At 35.7% G+C, this 14,965-nt stretch overlaps 1 protein-coding gene across 2 annotated transcripts in view; it reads right to left on the minus strand.

Moving 5' to 3' along the window:
• Positions 1–775: 775 nt before the first annotated feature.
• The window catches only part of SLC41A2 (solute carrier family 41 member 2), a 143,654-nt gene continuing 129,464 nt past the window's right edge, over positions 776–14,965 (minus strand). For both annotated transcript variants that reach the window (XM_023192081.2, XM_023192145.2), the window contains exon 11: positions 776–3,534. In XM_023192081.2, the coding sequence (XP_023047849.1) occupies positions 3,349–3,534 (186 nt within the window). In that variant the 3' untranslated portion in view covers positions 776–3,348. The remainder of the gene's footprint in view (positions 3,535–14,965) is intronic.

Consider the following 14,965-nt stretch of genomic DNA (forward strand, 5'->3'; position numbering starts at 1 on the left):
AGTGAGGAAATGAGGAGAGTATTTGACCATCAAAAAGTAGTAAAGCAATGCATTGGAGGTATCTTATGTATACATAAATTACCCCAGTCTCCTCTGGGAGATTTCCACACCGGCTTGATGTTCTCTAGTTCATCAAGAAGTAAGCATAACAAGACTGGGTAATTATTTCTTAAATTTTATTCTTATTTGAGTTTAAAACAATTGGAAGATGGCAGAACCCCATTATAAATGGGTACACTATACCATAGATATAAGGCAAGAAGCCCAATTACTGAAAGATTTTTTTGAATGGCCTTTATTTGGCTACATCATTGATAGTTTATGGTGTGGAATTTTTGGACATCTCCCAGAAAATATATTACCATAAGTTTCCATTTTATCAGGTTCTAAGAAACTTTATTTTCGAAAGAAAAAAAATGGGCAAGAAAGAAAAATGTTTTTAAAAGTGTTATCTGTGTATAAATAAAGTGGCTGATAAATTAGTGAAAAGGAAGAAGTTTGGAAAGCAGAAGTTTTTATGTTGTATAAAAAGACAGTGAATTAACACTACTTAAGACTAATACTAGATCATTGTTGTGGGTAAATGAGTCATTTTATCTGTTGCTTACTTATGTGAAGGCTTTCAAAAGGTCAGTCATAATTTAAAGGAATATACATCCCTTTTATAATCAGTGAATTGGTGACTAATTTATTTATTTTTTCTTCTATTACATGCCTTTTAGACATTTGATTGCTCTAACCAAGGTTGGGTAGCAAAAGAGAAAGGAGACAGAACTCTATCAGTCATTATATTTATTTAACAGCATTTATGGCAAATGGCCAGACCTGGGCAGGGTGGTAGCAATGATAGATTTTACAAATTAAGGCATTGTTCTTTATTTCAATATTTTCATTTACCAGTATTTTCCTTGTCTTAGAAATAAGAATAATTTCGAGCTGGCAATACTCACCATCAGGATATAATAAATGGAGATTGCTTTGTCTGAAATTGAAAAGATGTAGTAATACTCTATTGTACTTTTTAAAATTCTGTTTTTCCAGTTGGCTTCCTCTCGGTGAAGTAGTTAGGTAGTCTTGGTATATTTGGAGGGTCATAAATGTGTCATAGAAAGAGTATTGGCATGAAAACCTGGATGTTAGGTTCACAATTTGGTCATTTTGCAGTGGTACAATCTTAGAAATTCAAGTTCTCTGAATGTCGGTTTCCTCTGCTGTAAAATAGACATAGGAACATCCATCTGACATATTTCACAGGTACTACTGTGAGTATTAAATGATATTGTGTGCTGGAATGTATACTGGAATGTGTAATGCAATAAAGTTGTTGATTAATGCTTTTCAAATGTAGCTTGCCCTGTATATTTTTAAAAAATCAAAATAGAAATCATTGGGAAACGTAAATGTTTATGAATCATACAGCCAAAATGTAAATAATTTACAAATGCTTTACAATAAAATCAAAGATATTATTCATGGATTTTTTTTTTAAGTAAAAAATCTTTGCAGTTAAATATTCATCAACTTAAACTTATTCTTTCTTTTATAAGAATGTTCACTATGTGACATTATAACTCTCCAAAGGAGAAATTCTATAATTAGTTCAGTTCTCTGCCTTAAAAGTTTCATTATAAGGCAGAATGGAATAAAGTTTAAAAATAAGCAAAAATATATAACTCTAAACCACAGTACCCTCATTTAAAAGAGCTTAACAAGAATACTTTTCCCAATATATTTATAAACAACCTAATATTTGTATAACACAAAAAGTTACAACTTAAATCATGATGATCAAAGTTAATGTGCATTTTGATACCCTTATCAGCTTAAATTATTAAATATCTAACGGTCTTAAGATTGAATTTTAAAAAATGAACTACACGTGCTTTAAAAATGGTTACCTATTCAATAACTAAGGTGTTGGTCAAGTGTTTAGAATATAGGCCAGAGTTTTAGAAAAAAATATTTGAGAAATATATATGATAGGGTCCCATATAGAAATAAGCCTGTACAAATGGATAGTTTAAGCATGAACAATAATTGAGGTAACCCACCAACTTCTTTTTTAAAAGGGTAAGTCACGGGCTTCTTTAAAAGAGCAAATGAATCACTTGCTCATTTTAAATCTCCTATCTTGATTATATTAAATAGTACCACTTTTTAAAATAAGAAATTATTAATTACAGTGTAGGTAACAAATTAGCTGGGCGTGGTGGCACATTCCTGTAATCCCAGCTCTCAGGAGGCTGAGACAGGAGAATCACTTGAACCCACGAGGCGGAGGTTGCAGTGAGCCAAGATCACACCACTGCATTCCAGCCTGGGTGACAGAGCAAGACTCTGTCTCAAAAAAAAAAAAAAAAAAAGAAAAAGAAAAGAATATAGGTAACAAATAGTAAATTCTGGTCAGTAGCAAAATTTTTGGACCAAATGACAAAAACATGTCAATAAAATGTGTTTAAGAATAATTATATTGCTGATATTCCAACAGCACTATGATCTTTGCTATCAGCAATCCAAGATTTAGTTCTTCATCAAAAGTCTCTCTCTCTCACACATACACACACACAAAATTTCTCATACTGTCTTGTCTCTACAAATGCATCTCAGGTTATCTTCTGCTTTTGAAGATTACATTTTTTAAAACACATCAACATTTTTCCAACAAATCAACGATCAAAAAATAACCCACTGCTCTCATTAACAATCTCTCAAGATCACTAGATGTTTAAAAGTTAGCCTGAGAAGAACTTGCAGAAATGAAATTGAATTGGCATCAGCACAGGGTAATTTTAGATGGAGGTAAAAGTGAGTTTATCTTATGCTCAGCAAAACCTATTTAGGTCAGTTTAAATATGAGCAATTGGTAAATTTATCCTCAGCATAGAGGTGGGCAATGTTAATACGATTCAAAGCCTGGTTGGGCACCCTTCATTTTATAGTATGCCTGGGATACAGCACATCTGTGAGACAAGAAAGGCTAAACTAGACCTCTGCTTCTTCTAATCCTGCATTACAAATTAAATAATAAAGTACATTTCTGCTATGGCTGTGGTTTAAAATTATTCACTATAAACATCCTATATTCTTTCCTAATGAATTTCAGAGCTGGAGCTTATATCTATGTCTATGTCAAATTATTTATTCTATGAAAAGCAGCACAAATACTCTTCATTCTGGTTTTGACGCAAATTCCTTAAAAAAAAATTAAGGCCATTTAATTGAATCAGGGCCAACTGAAGAGTACCCTGGCAAAAGTCAAACCACTGATTTAAGAGTTTTGAAAAAGAGCTGTAAGTGGTTATCGTGTATTTTCTTCCTTGGTAACTGGAGAGCAGTTTGTAGAATTTATTAGTCTCCAACATCTCCATCTCGATCTCCAATAAGCCAAAGAAAATGAAAACTTAAGGCTAACAGAGCTGTCCCAAGCAGATCACCCAATGCTGTTAGGTAGGGGATGGAGAAACTATCCGGGTCCTTTCCTTTCCTCCAGAAGTGATGGACCATCCAGTCAGCAATCCACAACAAGGTAAATACCTAGAAAAGAACACCAGAGATTACTCCTGCTGCCTGGACATTCCTAGCCCGTGAAACATGGCCACAAGCCTAAACCACTGACTTCTGGAAGGAACCACATATGTCTAAGTCAAGAACCATGCTTGAAAAGAAGAAATATTTAGTTGACAAGAATATCTCCATTTCACAAGAGAGAAAACAGCATGTATGTTTACAGGTACTAAAATTTTTCTTCAACTTTTCATATAGATCTCATTCTAGCCTAATAGCCATAATAATTTTGATATTTTAATAGCATTGTACTGTTTCCAAAAGACTTTTTCTATGTGATAAACCTGTAAAAAAAGGATGACATTATGAAGAAGGAAATAAAAATTAAAATAAGGAATTATTTAACAGTCTCCTGCTGCAGGTATATCACATAAAATAAAGATGGAAAACTGACCATTCATTTACTAACTATAAGGCCATTTGTGACTTGTCAAGGAAAATTTCAGTTCAGTAGTAAGACCCATAACTAGAAGGTAAATGCATTTAGAAATGGCTCATCTATGTAGTTATAGATACAGACATAGATATATCCATAAAATGGAAATAGTTTAAAAGACTATTCAAACATGAAGGTGTTATATATAAATATTTTCTAGAATATCAGGAATATAAAGACTTTTGTGATGCTTTGAATTTAAATGATTTTTTCTTTGATCCACCTAGAGTAGGGAGACTTTCTAATTTTCAAATCCCTGAAGCAGTGAAAGAAATCTGGGACTAGAAAGGATGTTCACTGGTTTTGGACAAGTTGGCAAGTATAGCACAGTGGTTAAAAGCACTTCTTTACGGCCCTTCTCTATTGTCTACTAGCTGACTGTAGGCAAGTTACTCAACCTTTCTAACTCTGTTTATCCAAACGAACATTAAAATGGTACCTACCTCATAAGAATGTTGTGAGGATTAAATAATATACTAAATAATTCAGTGCCTGGCACACAATAACCTTTCAATAAATGTCTGTTATTAGTCTATTTTAACAGTATTATTCTTATTACTATTTGTGGCCCCTCAGGTATTGGGAACACCTGGTATGTGCAGGAGGAAGCCCACCCCAGGTCTAGGGTCTAAGGTCTAGGCCAACAGACCTTTCACTAACCTGGCAAGTAGGCCATGGGGATGAGGCATTTGCCTGGGGACCTAAACTGTTGCGTGCTATCATTTTAGCTCTAACACCTTTACCAGGAAGGAGAGTGGCTTGTCCAAAAGTAGGAAGACATGTACCTATTCCAAATGCATGAACTTTACATGCCTTTGGACATCTGTCAGAGAGAGGTTGTACTTTAAGCCCTATTGTCTTTTGCATGTGGTCGGTTCTTCATTAGTGTTTCACCGGTAGAGACTGTTTTGGAATCATATAAAGTTTTACCAGGACAATCTGTTCTGAGTATGGAGGAAGCATGAAATATTAGAAAGAATCCTGGACTTGTAAGTTATAAAATCTGGATTTGATTCTCAGTTCTGCCTTTGGGTAAGTTTCTTACTACTCTGAGCCTAGCTATTCTCATTTGAGGAAAATATGGGGCCTAATATTTGCCAAACTTACTTTGAACTAATAAGAGCCTTGGTTTAGGGGGATGAAAGGAAAGGCAAAAAGGCAGCATGATGTCAAGTTCCATCACTGAAAGCAAAATGCACAGACTGAGAGAGAGAGAGTCATCCCATGGGACCCCCAGTGAGCCAGGCCACATCTAGACTCTGTTTTGGATGCCCTACTTTCAGAGAAACTGGTTCACACCTGCGTCTTCAGTACCTAGCAAAGTGACTAACCTAAAAAGTAGACAACATCTGATTGATGGAATGCAAATCAGCTGGAGACAGTGTCATATAGGAGATTCCTATGAGAATAAGAATTGTTTGTCCCAGGCACGGAGGGTGGGAGAGGTGAACCTGAGACAAAGGTTATGTCAGGAGACACTAGGTTTCTAATATGTTGCTTCAGAGAGTAGAGTGTTAGGTTAAAGAAAAAAAGACCAAAAGCAGAACTTAAAAAAAATTGGCTATCTATAAATAGAACAAGTTATGTAGTAAACTCAAAATTACTGAAGTATATGGAGGTTTAATAACTACATTTGCTGATTGAATAAGTAATATATACAGGAGGAAACAATCGTTTTTAAAAGAATGAGGGTAGCTAATTTCTCTGGGATTAGCAAGAAAAATAAATGAATAAATTTATATTCTATATTATAATATTACATGTTTACATATTAACAATGTGTTAAATATATACTTATATACACAAATTTATATATGATACGTACATATTTAGGAATTTCTTGTGTAATATCTGCCCTGAATGATTTTTCTAGACTAAGGTTGGCAAACTACAGCCCATGGGCCAAATTCAATCTGCCACCTGTTTTGTAAATAAAGTTTTATTGGAACACAACTCAACCCATTTTATTGCCTATTTAGTTGATGTTTTATTCCTTGCCACATTCTCAGGAAGTAGGTACACTTACTATTCCTAATGTTCATTTGGAGAAATTGAGTTGGAGAGGTTAAGTGGCTATGTAGTTGTCACACAGCGCATATATTCCACTAATCCTCTGACATATAAAAAACTTGCTGGCAGATTGCAGGGTTGAAATGTGTTTTATCTGTTTTATATTTTAAAAGATTCTGCCAGAAAATAAAACCAACCTTCTTAAAACAAACAAACAAAAAAACTAAGGCAAAGTCCCAAGAAACCTGCCCATGATCACACAGCTTACAGGTGGAGTCTGGTTCAAACTCACCCAGTCCAACACTAAAGCCAATGTTCTTAACCATCACTACAGTACCTTGTTTCAGTAAAAAAGAACTTTACATTGATGAGAATATAAACTGGTACAACTACTTTGGAGAACAATTTGGTAATATTTATTAAATTTGAAGATGTGCATCTCCTTAATTCAGCATTCCTATATAGAAATAATGATTTTTTTTTTCTTTCTGTGCCACTGGGGAAAAATAAAATTGTTCATGGTCAAAGGATACTAGCTCAGGGGCTTTGCTGACTCTAGGTCTCCCTGTTGCTACCCCAAGGACTGAGAAGACCAGTATCTTGGTATACTTATGGAAACCATACAGAGAAATTCTTATAAAAGCATACTGAGAGATGTACAAGAATATTCACTACATGTCTGTTTTAAGAGCAAAAAATTGTATCTATTGACACAGAATGGCTAAATTCACTGTTAAGTCACACAACTAAACACTATGTAGAAGCTAAAATAAATGAAAAATGAACTATATAAATCAACACGAATATATCTCAAAAGCACAAGTTGAATGAAAAAAGTGGAAGACTATGCATATCATTTTAATAAAGTTTATAAGTATAAAACTATGTTATTTATAGATATATACATTTGTAGCAACAGTATAATAAACAGTATAATGGCAAGAATAGATGCCAATTTAGAAGGCTGATAACTATTAGGGAGGGATGAAATGAGCTCAAGAAGGGATACAAGGGAGTTACCAACCATATATATGATGCATTTTTATTTATTTTGAAATAGTTGCTTCAGATCATTGATAAAGCTGAGTGGTAAATACATGGTTATCTGATTTCCTATTACTTCCTGTATGTTTATATTTCATAATTTTAAAAAATATAAACAGTTGGATTAATGGTATAACTCACTGACCAGGGCCACATGAGCTACAACTTAGAATATCTACTGAGAGGGACACATGAGAAAAGAAGTCAGTATGTCCTGTAGAATCCACGAAAGGTTTGGACTTGGAAGTACCAGATAGTGCTGAGGCTGAAAGCAAGGCTGAGGCCAAAAGATTACTTAAATGTCTGTGTGTAGAGCTAGCTCCACATTCACCATTTCTGCAAACTGTCCTCCTCCATGTAGGAAAATAGAAGGATGTTTTTTGGAGAAACTGAGTGTTAGAGACTCAGGACTCAAAGACACTAGAAACTATGAGGTACTAGCTGAGAATCAGGAGTAACTGAGAGTCTACATACCTAACCAGAGTATTCCTCCAGATTCATATTTTGTTCTGAGAACAGGCAGGAAGAGAGGAGAGTAGATGCTCACATTTGGAGGCCCCCAGTTAAATGGCCAGTCCCCATGTCCATTAATGGTAAAGCATCCAGTCAACAGCCCACCCCTACTTCCATGTTACTTAACCTCTCCATGTCTCAGTCTCCTCCCCGTTCAAGACAGAGATGTGATGTGAATGTTAAATAATGCAGAATGGTTAGAACAGTGTTTGGCACATTGGAAGAACTTAAAAAAGATTTGCTATGATTTTTAAAAACAGGTTATGAAGAAATAAGAATCTGATTTTTTTCAACAGCAACACTGGGAGACAAGGAGTAACATCTTCAAAATCCTGAGAGGGAAATATTTCCAATCTATACATCTGTGCCCAATTTATCAATCAAGTGTTGAGAGTAAATGAAAGGCCTTTTAAGACTTGCATGTACTCAGAAAATATTTCTCCCACGTTCTCTTTCTTTGGAACTTTTTAGAAAATGTGTTGAAGCAAACAAAATGAGGGCTTGAATCGAGAGAAAAATGGAATTCAGAAAATGGAAGAGGCAACATAAGAGAGCAGTGAGAGAAGGTTCCAGGATGACAGCTGTGCAGTGGCCCAGGGCACCAAAGCCAGAGCAGGAGAGTGGACTGCTCTGGATACTAGGTCTCCATGATAAAGGCAAGTGGGCAAATTATCTGATATAATAAACTTTTGAGGGGCAAAACACTAATTTAGGCATGTGATAGCTGTTGATGGAGCACTTGCAAAAAAAATTTAAGAAATTAAAAAATTCAGGCCAGGCATGGTGGCTCACGCCTGTAATCCCAGCACTTTGGGAGGCCAAGGCAGATGGATAACCTGAGGTCAGGAGTTTGAGACCAGCCTGGCCAACATAGTGAAACCCCATCTGTACTAAAAATACAAAAATTAGCCAGGTGTGATGGCACACGCCTGTAATCCCAGCTACTTGGGAGGCTGAGGAGAATCACTTGAACCCAGGAGGTGGAGGTTACAGTGAGCCGAGATCATGCCACTGCACTCCAGCCTGGGTGACAAAGCAAGCCTCTGTCTCAAAAAAGAAAAAAAAATAACATAAAAAATTCAGAAATGTAGAAAATTATGTAAGTGGAAAAATATGGTAATTATCTCCAAAAGAAAATTAAAAAGAGATAAAGAGAAAGAAGATAGAATACACTACATGGCTCCGTGATAAATGACATTTATAAGTCATAGTAATAAAACCATTTATTAAAAAAAGTTTGAGCATTACTACACTAGGAGGATGGAAGGTGGGGAAATAAGGCACAGGGCAAGGTAGCAAAATCCTCGTCTACCACAACTGGATGTCAATAGATAATTTCTTAATAAAGCAAAATTAGCAATCCAAACAAAATATGGGGATAAATAACAAAATAAATAGCTAAAGGAACTCTGGAGGACTATTAGTAGTTAGAGTTTTACACACACACACACACCCACACACACACACACTTTAAATATATATGTATATATCCATATAAATACAAACGGATTTTTTGTTTTGTTTCTTTGAGATAAGAGTCGCGTTCTGTAGTCCAGGCTGGAGTGCAGTGGCATAATCTCAATTCGCTGCAACCTCTGTTTCCTAGGTTCAAGTGATTCTCCTGCCTCAGCCTCCTGAGTAGCTAGGACTACAGGCGTGCACCACCAAGCCTGGCTAATTTTTGTATTTTTCATAGAGATGGAGTTTCACCACGTTGGCCAGGCTGGTCTCGAACTCCTGACCTCAGGTGATCTGCCCACCTCGGCCTCCCAAAGTGCTGGGATTACAGTCTTGAGCCTCAGCACCCAGTCACAACTGGCTTTTAAAAAATTGAAATAGAATAGAATGGACTAGAATAGAAAGTAACATGTGTAAAAAAGTAACACTGTAAGGGTATTTCATAAAACTTTTGTTTTAGCTATGAATTTACACATATTTATCTATGTATGTATATGTTTCAGAATAAACATATTTCTTACAAGTGCTGTGGTCAAAACATAAGAAAGCTACTCGGTCAGGCATGGTGGCTCATGCCTGTAATTCCAGCACACTGGGAGGCCAAGGCAGGTGGATCACTTGAGCCCAGGAGTTTGAGACTAGCTTGGGCAACAAAGTGATACCCTATTAGCCCCCTGTAGACCCAGCTATTGAGGTTGAGGTGGAAGGATCCCTTGAGTCCAGGAGGCAGAGTTTGCAGTGAGCTGAGATCTCACCACTGCACTCCAGCCTGGGTAACGGAGCAAGATTGTGTCTCAAAACAAACAAAAAACCCTGCTCATTTAACATACTCATCTTACAGATACATCTTACATGTTAGGTTGTAGGGATCTAATGTATCAATCCCCAAAAGAAGAAAACCATGTCTTCTTTCTGTTTGATCCCTTGGTTTCCAGCAAAATACTTTTACATGATAAATGAAACAAATGTTTGCTATTGAAGAAGCTCTATCACTGAATAACTGTTACTGTCAACAAGTGAAAATTTGCTCATCTGTAAAATGGGGTTATCATTACCTACCGGATGGGCTGATTGCCAAAATCCAACAAGATAATATATGTAAAGGGCTAAGCAAATGCTTGGTTTAGAGTAAGTACTCAGTAAATATTGGTGCCATCATCACTGATACATCAATTATTACACTGTCTCAGAATTCATGGACTTTATTTAAAAGATTGTTGGAATAGAAGTCTGGTTTCTAACACTAATCAGTTATATGATTTATCACTTCTCTGATCCCTCATTGTTTAAAACGAATAAATTTATGTCTTCATAGTCTGTTCTAGCTCTAAATTACAGAGGTAAGAAATTTCATTGCGAACTATGCAGAAATTGCTCTACTCACCTTTGTGATATTCCCTCTCTGCTTTTGCACATTTATTTATACAATATGAGTAAAGTTCTCTTCCCATGCAATTTATTTTTAAAGGTATTGTGATGACAAAGTTCAAGCAGGTTTAAATTTATGCGTTTTATGCAAGTTAACAAAAGATATCAGTTTCTTTGGAACTCTCTGTGTAATAAATTATTAAAATGACAATAAGTGGCAGACATTTCTTAAATGCAACATTTTTTGTTTTAAAACTAAATGATAATTTAAGGAATGCATGCTTTTCCTTGGGAAAGCACATTGAACTCACCAAGGGTAGACTGTGCTTTTATATCGTCTGTTTGTTCTTTATGAAATATGCATAACCTCTCTAGGTAAATATGCCTTTTGAAAAGGCAACTCTGTAACCTCAGCTAATTATGCATGTTCTAAATGTATTTCTTGGAATTTAAATAAATATATAAAGTACAAAAATATATATTTGCTTTGGACGATATTGATTCCTTCAGCCAGCTCCTTCTTTGAGCTAGAATCAACATTCCCTTGTGTTAGCATCCCCTTAATGCCTCAACTGCCAATAACCACCTTGTGTATAGTGTGAAGAAAGATGATTTCTTTGGGAGAGGAATGCTTAGAAATATGATACAAATAAACCCGAGAAGTAGCAAATTAATACAGTTCTTCCTAACCCCTAACTTTACAAAGGTTGAATTCAGGTCCCCTACAAAAATACACTTCCCTAATCCAGGTTTCCAGGCTGGAAACCCTACTCATTAAAATCTAATATTTAAATGTCTGCTAAGAATAATTCAGGATTATCAATCAACAGGAATTCAGTCTACTTCTTATATTCAGATATAAGCATCTTTTCTTTGGCTTGAACTATTTTGTTGGGTGGCAGGTGGGGGAAGGTGGGAAATAAATGGTGTTGTTGAAAAGAAAACTAATGTTTGATTACCTTTTTCCTCCTGGGTACTATAGTGGGTATTATTATCTGTATTTTCAGAAGGGAAAATTTAGATGCAGAATGGTGAAGTGGTTGCCCGGTAACACAGCTAGCAAGTGGTAGAGTCAAATCCAGGTCTGTTTGATTCCAAAGCCCACACTACTTCCCCCATACCACATTACCCTTGCTGGGCACTGATGGGGGGCAGCCGAAAAGGAGAAGGAAGTGTTTCTACTTGTAGATACAAAAAAACAAAAATAGAAACACAACCCAAAAAATAAGAACACAAAAAAGACCCAGATGAAACTTCCATTTTTAGCAGCATTATAAACAAAATACCCCAAATGACCTACCAACAGAAAACAACGTTTTAATAAAATAAAATACAAAATAATACAATAAAATACAAAAACTATCTTTTAAAATGCATCACTGAGTTGGCATGAAGGAAAGGAATCCTCGGAGGCCCAAAACAAAGGGAAATAGCACGCCAGGGTAAGACTATGAGGATCCCGAGCAGGCGGCTGCCCCGGCCGTTTGTGCCCTCTGCCTCTGCAGGGGACATGGAGGCATCCTCCGCTGGTTTTAATGGTGGCACAGGGCACAGCAGACAGGAGACAAAAGCAAGGCCTGTCTTAGGTAGAGTCTAATGGAAGATTTTCATGTAAAATAAAAAGCTGCACCTCTGAATAAGAAATAAACCAGCCCCTGCAGAAGGAGCAGGAAAGAAACTTATCTGACTGTGGTACTAACATGGTGGGAAAAAAGTCTCCCCTAAGAATTTATAACCACAGGTGACCACTACATGGATTTGGGCCAGGATCCAACTACCTATGTGGTCTAACAATCCTAAATTGAGGACAGTTGTCCCTTGGTATCCACATGAGAGGACTGGTTGCAGGACACCCCTCCCGCAAGGATACCAAAATCCAAGGATACTCAAGTCCTTTACATAAAATGTTGTAGTATTTGTATATAACCTATGCACATCTTCCCCTATACAATTATGCTTTGCTTAATAATGGGGATACATTCTGAGAAATGCATCGTTAGGCAATTTCATCACCGTGCAAACATCAGAGAGTGTATGTACACAAACCTAGATGGTATGGCCTACCACACACCTAGGCTATGTGGTACAGCCTACTGTTCCTAGGCTACAAACTGTATAGCATGTATGTGACTGTAATGAATACTGTAGGCAACTGTAATGGAACCGGAAGTATTTGTATACCTAAACACAGAAAAGTTGCAGTAAAAATACAGTATAAAAGATAAAAAAATGGTACACCATGTAGGGCACTTACCATGAATGAAGATTGCAGGACTGGAAGTTGCTCTGGGTGAGTCAGTGAATGAGTAGTAAGCGAATGTGAAGGCCTGGGACATTACTGTACACTAATGTAGACTTTATAAATACAGTACACTTAGGCTACACTAAATATATAAAAAATCTTTTTGCTAATCATTAAACTTAGCTGACAGTACCTTTTTTACTTTATAAACTTTTTAATTATTTTTAATTTTTAAACACTTTTGTAATGACAAAACATAGAAACATTGTACAGCTGTACAAAAATATTTTCCTTCTTTATATCGTTATTCTATAGGTTTTTTCCTATTTATTTTTATTTTTTCCTTGCCTCTCTCTCCTTTTTTCTATTTTTGAGTTTTTACTTTTACACTTTTTTTGAATATAGTAGTAAGTACCCAAACCAGTAACAGTTGTTTACTATCAAGTATTATGTACTATACATAATGAAATGTGCTAGACTTCTATATGATTGGCAGTGCAGTGGGTTTGTTTATGCCAGTGTAACTAGGACACACTAGATAACTAGCGTACACACTAGGTACAGCACAACTAGTAACACACTAGGACGGTAGAGCCACGACATCACTAGGTGATAGGAATTTTTCAGCTCCATTATAATCATAGGATGTGATCATATATGTGGTCTGTTGTTGACCAAAACCTTGATACACAGCACATGACTACACTTGAAAATCGTTAAAAGAGTAGATTTTAAATGTTCTCATCACAAAAAAATAATTTTGTGAGGAAGGGACATGTTAATTAGCTTGATTTAGCCATTCCACAATGAATACACATATCAAAACAGCATGTTGTATATTATAAATATATACAACCCTTATTTGTCAATTTAAAAATAAAAAGCATCAGTGTTCTAAAAGAGCAAGAGCTTGGTATAAACAGTCATATGACATAGATATGAAAGGAAACAAGATACTAATAGCAAAAATAATAGCAGAATCAGAACCTGAAAGATTTTAGACAATGGAAAACTCTGGCACAGAATATAAGTATGTATCATATTTTCAAAGAAAAAGAAGAAATGAACAAATTAGTTAGAAAACCAACCAGAACTTTTAGAAATAAAAGTTTCATCCTCAGAAATTTAACTCAATAAATAGGTGAGATTAATAGCACATTAGACACACTTGAATATATACGTAATGAAAGATGAATCTAGAGGAATGGAAAGTAGCACAAAGATATAGAGTGGAGAAATATGAAAACAGATGTCATAAATATGGAGGGTAGCATAAACATGTAGGATAGTAATTCTCAAGCACATCTATTTGGAGATCCAGAAGGAAAGAAAAGAAAAAACAGAGGACAGCTGGACGCGGTGGCTCATGCCTGTAATCCCAACACTTTGGGAGGCTGAGGTGGGTGGATCACGAGGTTGGGAGTTTGAGACCAGCCTGGCCAACATGGTGAAACCCCATCTCTACTAAGAATACAAAAATTAGCTGGGCGTGGTGGCAAGCGCCTGTAATCCCAGCTACTCGGGCTGAGGCAGGAGAACTGTTTGAACCCAGGGGGTGGAGGTTGCGGTAAGCCAAGATCGCGCCATTGCACTCCAGCCTGGGCGACAGGGTGAGACTCCATCTCAAAAAAAGTAAATAAAATTTAAAGAGAAAGTCACCATCTTAGTGGGAGATGAGAAATTAATCAACTGTATAAAATCTGGAAAAAAAAACATCATTTCAAATACACAATTAACAAATTTGATCTAATGGATGTATATAGAATACTGTAGCCAACATTTAGAAAATATACTTTTTTTTCAAACACATAGGTAATATTTATAAAAACTGTCCACCTACTAGGCAATAAGAATATTTTCAATAAAATCCCAAAGGATTACTGTCACAAAGGCCACACTCCCTAATTGCAGTGCAGGTAGAAATCAGTAACAGATACCAAAAAAATCCCGTATTTTTGGACATTTTAAAGTATACTTTGAAATAAATCATGTGTCAAAGGGAAATCATAATGCAAATTATTAAATATGTAGAGCTAATCAATAATTAAATCTTATGTATCAAAAATTGTAGAATGCTGGAAATGCAGCACCTAAATGGTTATATTAGAAAAGAAAGACTGAAAATAAATGAGTTATGTATGCATATCTAGAAGTTAGAAAAAGAAAAATAAACCTAAGGTAGAATGAAAAAATACTAAAGGTAAGTACAAACATTAATAGAAAACAAACATGATAGTGAAGACAAAGTCAAAGTTGATCCTCTGAAAAGGCAAATAAGACCAATAAATGTTGGATAATCTTAAGATAAAAAGAGAAGATACAAATAAACT

Source organism: Piliocolobus tephrosceles, chromosome 10, assembly GCF_002776525.5.
Source record: "Piliocolobus tephrosceles isolate RC106 chromosome 10, ASM277652v3, whole genome shotgun sequence".
Taxonomy (NCBI): Eukaryota; Metazoa; Chordata; class Mammalia; order Primates; family Cercopithecidae; genus Piliocolobus; species Piliocolobus tephrosceles.